This window comes from Oculina patagonica, chromosome 6, assembly GCF_052425735.1.
Source record: "Oculina patagonica isolate OP01 chromosome 6, crgOcupat, whole genome shotgun sequence".
Lineage (NCBI taxonomy): Eukaryota > Metazoa > Cnidaria > Anthozoa > Scleractinia > Oculinidae > Oculina > Oculina patagonica.
The window spans coordinates 23,715,682-23,729,272 of NC_135763.1; the positions used below are offsets into that span (position 1 = coordinate 23,715,682).

Sequence of the window (13,591 nt, forward strand, 5' to 3'; positions counted from 1 at the left end):
TCTTCTGGGAGCCGAAAATTAACAGCCGCCATATATGCATAGGGTCTATAGCACCTTCCTAAATCCGGAAAAATAAATCGTCCAATAACCTAGCTGCCAATCACAATCTTTTAAAATGTCTCACGTATGTTCGCTTTTATACAGTAAATAACATAACTTGCAAATATCTGACCACTTGCATTTTTAAAATTGTAGTTAATGTTTCTATTTCAAACGTTGTTGTTTGGAAAACTCTGAAGAAACAAAAACAGAACTAAGTGAAGTATTATAAGTGTGAAATTCTGGTGGGAAATCTCAGTACTAAATCGTGCCATTTTTTTTGGCATTTTACATGTAAGCATAGCTTTCATATTTTTTTTCTGTAAACCAGGGTGGAGTCAATAAATTATAACTGTGTTGAAAAAAATAAGACGAAACGCACTTGAAATTTGAAATTCTAAAGCGGCGTATAATATTTTTGCTTTTAAGTTGTAACAAAACAATTTTGAACTGGTTCGTTAGGCTTTAAATGATCGCATTTACGTTTCTTTGAATGTGTAAAATGTAGTCTCACCCACCTTTAGAATTGTTTTTTTGCTATTATTTTGCTGCTAACAAAAGCTTAAGATCCAGGTACAGAGTTGTAATGAATATCGATTGTTTTGTTGCTCTATATCGATGAGCAAAAGGTAATTTGTGTAGAATTATAACAGTTGTAAATTATCATTAAAAATGTCGTTCTTTTAACCCGGCTATGATACAAAGTACAATGAGTGGATGGTACCCAAACCTGTCTCACCTGCTACGGCGTTGGGCAATTGTTTCTTAAAAGCATTCTTGGGTGTCATTGGGTCTTGGATATTTCCCTTCTTTGGATGTGTACTATAATCTAATTCATTAAGGTTGAATTTAACTTACAAGAGTGAAGTGATAATGATTGGCAGTTTTTAAACTATACAAACCATAAGTCTGGTGGATTTTATTTAAAATAAAAACAGAAATTAATTCCCGTTCAGCTCGAAAAAAAAGACCGATACATTCTAGGACACTGATTGAAGTCGAGTATTATTTTTTCGTGTTTTTACTACCGTATTGTTTCCAAGTAATCCCTTTCCTGACAGTTTCTTGTTTCTAAGCAACTTGCTGTTTCTGTTTTGAAACAATTATTTCGTTGTTTCCTGATATTACTTGTATTTCAATAATTTAGCAGAAAAGCGGTTCAAATAAATTAGAACATAAAAATAAAAATTGTAATATTATTTTAATCGGTGGTGCATTCAGAAAAGCCTTAAAATATTGCAAACCGGGATATTAATATTCTCTTCACAATCGAAGTGGAATAAATGCACCTTAGGAAATAAAAATACCGTCAAGTAAAATTACGTGAAAACAAACGGTCGCTAGGCGAAGTAGGAAAGCATCGTTAGTTTTGTCGTTTTACATTTTGAATAAAATGAGGCGTAAATATTGCCTCACATTATTTGTTTAGTTGTGAAGAAATCAATAATCAATCAAAAAGCAAATTTAAAGCAAGTAATTTAAACTGGGCCATTAAGAATGCAACACGTTTTAGCGAACAGAAAAACCTATTGTTGTAAGGACAATCAGCAATTACAGATTAAGATTAACGTTAAACAATTCGTTTATATTTTTCCTGACCAATAATTGTCCAAAGGAAGTTTTGAACATTTCACTAGTTTCGTTTGTAATTTATCGATATACCCTAATACGTTGATTTATGTTTTTCTAAGAAAGTGTTACAAAAAATGCTAGAATAATAATCAGGCTTGTTACCTACCCGTAGTTTAGCTCATGTAGTAGAACTAAGGCAGAGCAACTGTTAAATTCAGGCAGAAATGCCACGAAAAACTAAAAGCGTAATTTAAATGGCTTAACAGTTTAAATACATGTGTATGTTTTCCGTTTTGAATTTGAAAATAGTTATTGTTAGTTTTAGTAACAGCTAAGTTGCCTTTTGGATCATACAAAATTTACAAAAAACATATTTTCCCAAATAGAAATAGGTTGGCTTGATATTAAGATTAATTCTAGAATAAAAGTCATATCCATAGAATAAAATTCTGCACCGTTGAAATATAGTTAATTACGGTAAAAAGGGATAGAAAACCTTATAATTGTATTCAGTGCTAACTTTTCAAGTGGTACTTAAAAAATGAATAGTTTAATTTTTGCGATATCACAACTGTTCTTAAATAATTATAAATTAAATTAACCGATTTAATTCGCGAATAATAGTTTTTCTGATCCTTCAAAATTACCCGGACCCTTATATGTCCTTTTTATTTGTTTTCCTGATAAAAAAAAAACGACTAGAATATTCTAAAATCAAAAAAATATATAAAGTTTAATCTCAATATAATGAACGTTGCTCGGTTTCAAAACTTGTTTCGATATATCGGATGTTCTTTATGAAATGTTCATATTTAAAGAAACATTGCTGTTCGTTATATTACAGGTTTTCTTTTCTTGAAAAATAATCGTGCTGCATAAATTCAAACTTTACCACTAATCTTTCATCTACTCTTTAAAAACAAAAAATACCCTTAAAGCAAATGGACCGTCTACAAAGTTGCCGGTAACATGAAAAGGAAAAAAAAAGATGCCCTTCTCCATTCTATTTATACAATGTAAAACTTAAAACTTGACTGCTGAAAGCTGTAGCTTTATCGTACATGTACACGCGAGAGAACTACTGAGCGGCGTTGATGAAAAAAAAAACATATAAATATTATTAATGTAGTGAATATTGGCCTAAAAGTAATGGCAGCGGTGGGATTCGAACCCACGCCTCCGAAGAGACTGGTGCCTTAAACCAGCGCCTTAGACCACTCGGCCACGCTACCAGATGAATATTATTCTAAATAGGCATTATAAAAAAGAAACGACCAGAATAAGTTGTCATCTGTTTTCTGCCATTCCACCTGCAGTTAATTGCATTTTGTGATTTTTACTTGTGAGACTCCGGAAACGCTTTTGTTTTCTTTTTCTTTTTAACAAAAAATCTCTTGACCAAATTTAACTGACACATTCTGCTAGATACATTGTGTTACAGTTTGGCTACTAATACAAGTAATGGAGTATGAATTAAGGCATTAAGACAGCAAAGACCGAAACATTTTATAAGTGTTGCAAATATACAACTACATGTCAATTTTTTTATTTCGGGGAAAAATTGTCAAATGTAGTTGCTTGTTTGTCCTGAACTCCAAACATGTAGATCTCAGTGGTCTTGCCTCTTCCAAAATGTAACATGCAAAAAAAATATATCGCCCGAAGTTACACGTATATTATAATTTTTTGCGACAATGTCTTCAGATCCAGACTTTGTTGCCTCCATAACTACAGAAAAGGAACGGATAATAAAGCTTTTCCAACGTTTTTGGAAAGTATTTATACCTCTTTTGAGGTTTATTTATCCAAATACTGTGTGTATAATGGACATCCCTTTGGTAATAATGGTGAGCAAACGACTGAGCAACACAGTCATATGAAAAACTTTCAATTGAACGCAAAACTAGTATTTGTTCTTGTAATGGTCCATTCCTAACTTGTTTCCAAGGAAACTATAAAATTTAGGTTTGTCAACAGATTAACATGCATTTCAGACAAAAAGTTAAGTTATTTCACGGCTATGATTACCCTTTTTGTTTACATTTTCAATTTTGAAATGTGATCTCGGTACAAAAGTTCGTAAAATAGGCCTAAAGTAGGTCATTTGCTAGATCCTCGCAACAAGCCAAATAGTTATCGCAACAATATCAAATATCTTTAAAAAAAATGAAAAGAAAAAGAAATAGATCGGCTGGTTCGATAATTATTAAGAATAACTCTACGTTCATCGTAGAGTTATTCTTAATAAGTACCGAACCAGCCGATCTATAAGATATTTGATATTGTTGCGATAACTATTTGGCTGGTTGCGAGGATCTAGCGAATGACGTACTTTAGGCCTAGACATATTCTAAAATAAAATTCTGCACAGTTTAAATATAATTAATGTGGGTAAAAAAGGGGCTTGAACAGTATTATTGTATCTAGTGCTAACTTTTCAAGTGGTACTTTTAAATGGGTTACTCATTTCTGCGATATATCACAGCTGTTCTGGAATGATTATGAGATATTACATTTCTGTCACTGTTTTAAACGCACTGGTTTATTTTTGGAGCCATAAACTTCCTTTTTCATATATTTACTTCTTTAAAGACTATGACTGGGGTATTCTTATTTTTATAAATAAATTAAATTCAGCGTAATTGCAATATAATGAACTTTACTTGGTTACAAAACAAATTGTTCGTGAAGTTAAAATAAAAAAAAAGTTGTGGTTTATTACTAGATTTCTTTCACTTTTAACCATTAACCACTCGATTAATTTTGAGCGAGTATACATTCGTTTGGATACATTTTCTGCTATCAAGAAAGCGACAGGGATATCTCTTCTTGAGATTAGTTAAAGAAAGCCAGAAACCCATATGGGCTTCTGATGCAGCGTAATCGCAATATAATGAACTTTGCTCGGTTCCAAAAATACTTGTTCGTTAGCTTTGTTGCGCTCTATTACTGGATTTCATTACTTTTCTTTTCTTGAACAAGAAGCTTGAGAAGCTTGAGAAGCTTAAGATCGGGCGCTTAATAATTAGCTATCTGTTTTGACTTGAAAGGCAGGGTACAGTACAGCGAAAATCACTGGAAAAACAGTCACTTAAACCTATTCAGCCCGGGGGGGGGGGGGGGCTTTTTAGGCCCGCGCTGACTTTGGACGCTTACAACTTTTTCAAGATTCAACCAAACGCTGCCAAACTTTGCGCGTTTATCTAAAATTTATCTCGCAATAATTTGGTAGGATAAGTTATTGTGCCAGTAACTTGAAATCGCCATGGCAACGTCATTTTGACAGGCTTGTTTTCCCAAATTTGAATTTTTCGTGTTTCTATTTAATAATGAAAATCTGGAATGTTTTCAAGATTCGATCAAGATTGCATTATTACTTAATGACATAATGGTCTCAATTTATAAAAATATATTTCGCACAATACAAATAAACGATTGAACTAGACATCTAGAAAATATAAATTTGTAACACTTAGCAAAGTGCAGCCTTTTCGCAATACTTAATAAAGGCGGGGTTTTTACCTGAAGACCAATTTTTCCAACGATTTAGGTGGCTGACGCATTTCAGTATATTCCAGCCCTTACACTTTAATGGAACAGTATACAACTCCTAATCAGGTAACTACTATTGTCAAGAAAATGATCACAACTTATTGACCAATGATTAGGTATTTGTTTCATACCATTACTGTAATAGCAACTGGTGAAGAATAGAAGTACTGACCCAAAGTATAAGGGCTGGAAAACACTGAAAACCATTTCAGCCGCGTTTCAAGGAATCCAAAAAAGCTTTACTTATCCCATATATATTTGTTTTGCAGTATTTTGTTAATTTTTGGACGATTTTGGGGGATGTCTGGGAGGCGATAGTTTTTCTCAAAGGATTAGTAAAATTTAGGCAAATAAGAAATAAATTATTGGAGATTTAATGTGATTTTTAAATTTGAATGTGAAGTTAAAAATTGGTGGACGGACACCAAACAGTCTCCTGACAACCCTATGTGCTCTTGCGAGGGGGTCAACTGTTTGGAGGTGTTTCCATTCTTTTCTTCAATCCCTTCTTTAAATCTCTTAAAGTTCCATTCAAATTCAGGTAGAACCCGAGAAAACAACAGAAGTCAAAGGTTGCGTGATATAACCAAGCATGGATTTTAATTCTCCCTCCCTTTCCATCTCCTTAGCCTTTCACCCCCTGTCCCTCCCTTTCTACTATCATTCAATTTAATGTTTGTTTACATTTCCTAACCAATTCAGTATCGTACTAATCTGTGCCAAGCAATCAGATAATAACAGAAATTTGCCTTAATTTTGATCTCCCATACCAAGACCTTAGAGTATAAACCGCTAATAAAACAAAACACACTTGATAGTAATTCTCTGAGGTTATACACCTTGCAGTATTAACGTACTAACGAACTTGATAACAAACCCCATGTCGTACTAAGGATTTTTACTGATCAACATAGAAAATAAGTTCACAATGGTTTGTTCCCAAAACGTTTTTTACTGTACAGAGGGTCTGTAACTTGTATACCGTATTTAAAAATTCAGAACGAACCGACTTCTGCCCACTACCATGGTATCATGTTGAAAAATTAGCTCGTTCTAATTATATAGCTGTCAGTAAATCCTATATTGTCAGCGCAGCTATTTTCCCTTAATTTCTGAGAACTGTCCAATTTGGGATTAAATTTGGATAGTTTCAATAAGGACTTTCAGGAAAAATGCACAAACTGTCCAATTTAAGAAAAATTGGACAGTTTTGTCTCAGCCAATCAAATCGAATAAAAAACAACATGTGACGGATATTAGCCAATTAGCACAAAGCATAGCGTCAGCCCTGTAAACTTGTCGCATTGTTAGTCGACAATGGCGGAATGCAGAGGCAAGTTTGCTACGTTTTTCCATTCTTTATGAGCTTTTCAGCAATAGTAACAACAAAGAGAAATTTTCTACGTTGTCAGAAGAGGAGCTAGCTAAACTGAGAAGCAAAAAACAAGAGCGAAACAACTCAAATAGTACAAAACTTTGGTGAACGTAAGTGCAGCGAAGCGAAGAAAGAAATCTGTTTATTCTGTCAGATATTCATAGCCATGAGCTAGATGCAATTTTTTGTCGTTTTTTTTTTTTGCTGAAATTCGAAAAGAAAAGACGGCGATGAAGTACGAACGAGATAGTGGAAAGGAGTGGGGGACGCCCGGAACTGTACGACATGAGAGGGACCGAGAGCGAAAGGGGAAGCTCAAATTGTAATGTTTTGTTTAAGTTTGATTTGTGAAGACAATGCTTTGAGTGAGTTGCATGTGCTGTGTTATGCCTACTATTGTTGAATGCTTTTCCCGTTCTGGACATAAGTTTATTGTTTATGCTGGATTGACTGACTACAAGCTATATAATTAATATGTAACCGGACTACATGCTTGTCCAATTTGGAAATAATTAGATTAAAAAATTCCTCTGACAGCCAAATTGGACTCAGCCTACGGCCTCGTCCAATTTTGGCTGCCCTCGGAATTTTCTTCATCAAATTATTTCCAAATTGGACAGCATGTAGTCCAATTACGTATACGAAACCGGAGCAAAATCGTTAGAGACAGACAAGATACGCGTTTTTTGGGTTTTGAAAATCCTTTTTTGTCAAATGGCCAAAATAAATTTTTAAATTTTTTTTTTTATTTGTTTTTTTTTTTTTTTTATTTTTTTTTTTTTTTTCCCAATTTTTTTTTATTTTTGGGAAAAATGGATAAAAAATTTTTTGAATTTTTTTTGTTTTAAATTTAAAAAAAAATTTTTTTTTTTTGAAAAACCCTTAAAAAATAAAAAAAAAAAAAAAAAAAAAAAATAAAAAAAAAAAAAATTTTTTTTTTTGGTTTTTTTTTTTTTTTTATTTTAAATATTTTTTTTTTTTTTTTTTTTACAATTTTTTTTTAATTTTTTTTTTTTTAAAAACACTTTGTTTTTTTTTTTTTTTTATTTTTTCTCTTATTTATAAAAACATGTGGTCTTTTTTTTCGGAACTTTAAGTTGTACAAAAATTCCTATTTTGGACACAGATGTCACTTCCGGAATTTCTCATCTAAAATTCAATTGGTATTTAATTATAATTATTCGAAGTTTTCATTTTCAAGTCATCTTTTCATTCGATAGCTTTACCGATCTCATAAAAAAAATTCCATTCAAGTTCACACCAACACTGTACATTGCCAATGTTTTGCTGACGTCTTGAGAAGTGCCTTACTAACGTCACCAGGCAAATCTAAAATATGATCAAAACATGTTGTGCAAACATTCTACTCTTTGTGACAGGCGACTTTGACGCCCAACTGTAGTGTGCGGAAATGAAAATCGACACACTTCCTGCTAAATTTATAAAAAATAGTTTTAAAGTGGAGTCCGCCTCAAAAAAATGTACCGCCAGATCACACTGCTATTTGTAGAAACTAGCAAAGCGTCTAGTTTCAAAGTTTCCCACAAAAACATTGCGTGACATGAATGACGTTACCCCTTTTATTTACAAGAATAGCTTCAACTTGTCAAAGCAACTACAGTTTTACAATGGTGATTATTAGTACTTTACCCCTTAAGCTTTTTTTCTCTGTCCTCTCGCCGAAGCAAAGAAGAGAACCAGATTGCAGATTAGCCCAAAAGTCGACCCAGTGTGCCTACAACGATTTACTGTCAAAACTGAAATGAAACCGATTGGCCCAGGCTATCTCCGTCGTTTTTGGCCGGCAGGAGACTATCGTCTAGGACGACCAAAGGGTAAATTATAAATCGGCCACGCCCGATTAAAAAGAGCAAAGTCCTGCAGATCTTGGAGATGATATTGTAATCCTTTGGACGAATTTCAATGTTCCTTATACCTGGGTAAATTAAAAAAGTATATAATCTTGAAAGAAAGTACCATTATTTTCACTTTCTTATGATAATCACCTGCCTACAAGGTTTGCTTGTTATATATAGCCCGTGGGATAAAAAAGAAATGAATTTTAATTAATTTCTTTTTAAAAAATATTTCGATCCCAGCTGAAACAAAACGTACAATAAACGTTTTCTGCCCAGTCATAAGGGCATAAAATATATAACAAATGGCAGCGGACTGGTGTCTAAAACCAGCACCTAAGACCCCTCTGCGACGCTACCGGATGACGATTAATTATTATAAAAAAGCATTATAAAAAGAAAAGACTAGAAAAAGTTGTTGTCTTTTTTCTACCACCCCACCTGCAGTTATTTGATTTTTTTTTCAGACTTTGAGAAAGCTTTTATGTTATTATTCTTTTTTTTTAAAAGAATCCCTTGACCAAATTTGATTCATTTTTTTCAGAGACCGTTTTAAGAAAAGTATTTCTTGACTTTCTCTAAATCCCTTGTAGGTCAGTAGTATAACTTTGCAGTTACACATGGGTTTAATTTATATACCCCTAATTTCTGATACCTGATGATAATTCACCATAGCGCTACGAGACAAATCTGCTGAATACCTTTGTTACGGCTTGGCTACCAAAAAAATTGAAGCGACAAAAGGTGGAGGATTTTTAATTACAACTAGTGTCAAACTTGTCATGTAGATCTGGGTGTCAAGTCATTGGTTTTAAGACCCAGTACATCAGTATTTCGGGGAGGCAAGTTTCAATTCTAACGCTGCATTGGATCCAGTAAAAACCACCTTTATTCTACGTTGTTTCCCTTCACCGTGAGACATGCCTTGGTAGCGTACTATGTTAGCATAGATCTGTTAACATGAAAACTGAAAATTGCAAAATGACTTTTGACAAATTCTAACCACTTATTTTAAATTTCGAAGGCGGAGATGGAGAGCAATGAATTTATTGGTTGTTTTCATTTCTACAATGATTTTACTCGTAATGTTAATAACAGTTATTTAGACCATACCTATGATTATAGGAAGAGTATCTCAGTAATCTAAGTAACCAACGATGAATTAAGTTTTGTATTCATAGGCAATTGTTATATCATTTCTAATGTTACTCTAAAGGAACATCTACGATATTCATTTAAGCTTAGGTTGAAAACGGGGAAAACAAGGCTCCAGATGAGGTAAACTTGTCAGTTGTGGCGATCAATACCATTCACTTTTTTCTTTGTAGACTTACGCAGCCCTAAAGGATAAAAGTTTTCCTCTCAGTGTATTAATTTTTTTCTGCAGTATTTAAGTCAACAGATGGTCTGTGGATAATGCCACAAGAATTCAATTTGTTACGCCATGGAAACGAGTGGAATAAATATCACAACAATAACATATATATTGTATTGAAAGACATGTTTTAGACACCTTAACAACTGTTTTCGTGGAGACAGGGCAATACATAAGTAATAATATAGCCTTTGAACATAAAATTTATTGACTAAAAAAATTTACGAAGGGGGGAGACAACAAAAAATTTATGCGTTGTTAATTGTCCCTTTCAACCTCTATATGGTTCTTTTATGAAGTGCTAAAAGTGCTGCTAAGTAGTCACATTATTCGCTGCCGTGATATCAAAAAGATATCCGCCTTATTCCTAAAATAACCAGTCCCTTTCGCAGTGACACTTTTAAAAGCATGACAATATCTTGGGTTTCAATGTTGTAAAGCTACTTAAAACCCAACCGTTTAAACACTGACACCGTTTTAGTAGATCTGCGAAGAACTGAGGACAGTAAAACTTCTGAGTAAAATGACTTCAAAGACTTTTCTTCTCCTTTGTCTTGTGGCACTTTGGAGACCGCTTTGGAGTTTCCCTTTGCTAGAGACAGATGGTGAGATTTTTCGTGCTTTTGCTCTAAGGTTGCATTGATTATATTGTTGCTGATGCTTATTGTTGATGGGAAGATGAGCAATTTATCAGTTTTACTTTCAATTTCTTCAAGTAGATGTCAGGAAGCTATGCTCTGATGTGTATGATGATATTACTACCTATTACTTTTTGTGACAACACTGCCATTAATCGTTTATATATGAAAAAACCTTCAATTTGTCAGATATGATTAAAAAAAATTGCTGCAGTTACAGTGCTTTGTAATAAGCTGCCTATAATCGTCTATACATGAAAGATCTTTAATTTGTCAGTTAGGATAATAAAACTTTACTGTAGCTGCAGTGCTTTATAATAAGCTGATTAGAACACCTGGAATCCTTCAAACCCTGTGTTTTAAAGCCTTTAAGTAAAAACAACGCCCTTTTCCGTTTGGGCTTGACTAACGTGCTCATAAATATGCACTCCCAGTGAATTTATAATGTTCTTTATGTTTGGTCTCATAAATAGATAAAGTGGGAGGGAGTGATGAAAACGTTTGGTCTAAAAATGAACTGGACAAAGACAAAAGTGAAGAAGGTGAATCAAACCAGGGGGGTGAATATAAAGGCAGTGACATTGATGAAAAAGAAATAGCTGGTGGAAGAAACGTCAAAGACATTTCAATATTTTTATTAAGAGTGGTTGCAATTCTTATTTTTAATGTTTAATATCAAGGAAAATAGTTGTTCAGGAAGACGCTACTGTCATTATTGTCTCAACTGATTTGTTAACGCACTACCAACCTTCAAGAACCCTCCGATCATCACACTTTTCACGCCTTAACGCTGTAAAATTCCACCTTAAGTCGTATGGGTCTCGAGCTTTTGCTGTTTCGTCGCCTGAACTCTGGAACAGTCTACCTCTTTTTATCCGCTCATGTGACAATTTAAGTTCTTTTTAATCAAAACTCAAAACTTATTTTTTTTAAAAAAACTTATTACTCTTAGCGATTTTTACTTTTTATTACTTTTAATGCACATTTTTATTTTTTAAGATTTATTTTAGCTAATTTTAACGTATTTTTATCGATTTTATTATATTGTGATTTTAGTGATGTTTTTTTAACATGCAGTATTTGTAAAGCGCCTAGGGCAGGCCTGAATAGGCGCTATAAAATGTTTATTATTTTTATTATTAACTGACCTCTGATTCCAAAGTTTATGGTCAGTAAACTTAATAATGCCTGATCTGGACTTGGTCTTGTAAACATGGGGAAAAAGCCCATCCAGATAAAGGGTTAGTTATCAGCAACTATCGCGTATAATAACTTTGCTATTTCCAATGCTAAAGTTCTCTCAAAATGTAAATTCTTCAGAGCATGGCGATAATGATGGAGACCAAAGAAATGAAAAACAAGATGACGACGGGAGTGACTATAATAAAGACAAAGAGGAAAAATATAGTCACATAGAGGGCAACTTTGACAAAGATAATGGCGACAGAAGTGTCGAAGACGGTGACATAGAAAATGAAAAAGTGGATGGACATGCTAAAGATTACGATAAGGAAGCCAAAGATTATAACGGCGATGAAGAAGACGACGTCAAAGAAAAAGGTGATGAAAAAGAAGATAAGGATAACGAGAATCGCAATGACAACGATGATAGTGGAGACACTGTCAAAGAAAAAGATTACGATTATGACAAGGACGATGATGATGACGATGGTGATGATTATAAGAGTAACAAGAATGATGAGGATGATGGTAATGACTACGATTATGATGACAAAGACGAAGAGGATAAAGATTATGACAAGGATAATGACGACGACGGTGACGATGGCGACGACGATGACGACGACTACAAAGATGATGATGACGATGACGATGACGATGACAAAGACGATGACAATGACGATGATGATGACGACGACAACGATGACGACGACGATGACGACGACGATGACGATGACGATGACGATGATGATGACGATGACGATGACGATGACGATGACGATGACGATGACGACGACGACTACGAAGATGATGATGATGACGATAAGGATGATGATTTCGATAAATACGGAAATAAATATGGCAAAGATTATCATGATGACATGAATAAAGAAAAAAGGGACGCGCAAAGCGCCGAAGCAGGCGAAACACTTACATCTGGTGGATTTACATCCAGTGCAGGACTTGCTTTTAAATGTCTTAGCATAGTAATAACTTGCTTTTTATTTGGCTTAATTTTCTAGTTGGCACTATTATTATGTTAATGTAAATGGGTTATTGGAGTAGTGCAGATATGCCAAAATGGGTCATTTTTGTCAGTGAAGCTTGCTATTGATATTAACGATTTTGCTGCATATTTTAACTTGGATTAAGTCGGAGAATAATTTTTTAAAGGTCGACGTCCGAGAACGTATAAGTTCCATTCTTGAAATTTAATATGATGTGTTTGTAATAACAGCAGATTATAACAGCAGATTATTATTATTATTAGATGGCGAGCTGTAACGTTCATATCCCCATATACCGCCCTAATAACAAGAAAAAAGTATCTGCCATTGGTATATCATTTAAAATTAATTGTGCTTTATTTTTTTCAATCAGTTTAAGGGAAATGTTTAGTTACCACAGAAATAAAACTGTCTTAACTCTATACGATGTACTAATCTTCTTTTTCACTAAGGTTATAGGTGAAGCGATAAAACAAATCTGACTGCATTAAGTGTCGCGGTTCTGGATGTATTAACAGAGTATGAAGATTAGACAGATTTCCGTTGCAAATTTGGCGCGAACAGCCCTAAAGTTTGCATTTCAGAGATTTACATTTTGCCTATGCTCCCAAATTCAATACCCAATTGTTCAAGTCGCTATTAAAAAACTAGTATTTTGTCTTCCAGTGTTATGCCTTTTTCGTAATATTTCTCTCCCCTTTACGTAGCAATCTTATACACCGGCGGTCTATAAATACGACGTTATTCGATTCCGGTCTGTATATTCTGCAACATGGGTAATCGTTGAAGTTGCGCGCTGCTAATTCCTAACTTTGTTGTCGAAGATTTGACCAAATTCTTTCATCGTGATGAGTGAAATGATTGCTTTACCTGCAAAACAATATGTATTGTATTGATTATTTTCTTTATAAAAAGGTAAATGTTATAAGCTTTAGCCTTTGACTTGGTTGGAAAACACTTCGCTTGAACTTGATTTTTTTTTGGCCAATACCCAG

General features: G+C 33.8%; 1 protein-coding gene and 1 non-coding gene across 3 annotated transcripts; one reads left to right on the forward strand and one right to left on the reverse strand.

Moving 5' to 3' along the window:
* Positions 1–2,761: 2,761 nt before the first annotated feature.
* Positions 2,762–2,843, reverse strand: Trnal-aag (transfer RNA leucine (anticodon AAG)). The gene has a single exon. It is a non-coding gene; the product is annotated as a tRNA-Leu (tRNA).
* Positions 2,844–10,277: 7,434 nt separating this feature from the next.
* On the forward strand, positions 10,278–13,256 carry LOC144657152 (uncharacterized). 2 transcript variants are annotated; one of them, XM_078517459.1, is made up of 3 exons: positions 10,279–10,374; positions 10,881–10,949; positions 11,728–13,256. In XM_078517459.1, exons 1-3 carry the CDS (start codon positions 10,293–10,295, stop codon positions 12,609–12,611), a joined length of 1,035 nt encoding a protein of 344 aa, XP_078373585.1. In that variant the 5' UTR covers positions 10,279–10,292; the 3' UTR covers positions 12,612–13,256. The 2 variants fall into 2 exon arrangements, with proteins under 2 accessions (XP_078373586.1, XP_078373585.1); XM_078517460.1 differs by lacking the exon at positions 10,881–10,949 and having other exon boundaries at positions 10,278–10,374.
* Positions 13,257–13,591: the final 335 nt, after the last annotated feature.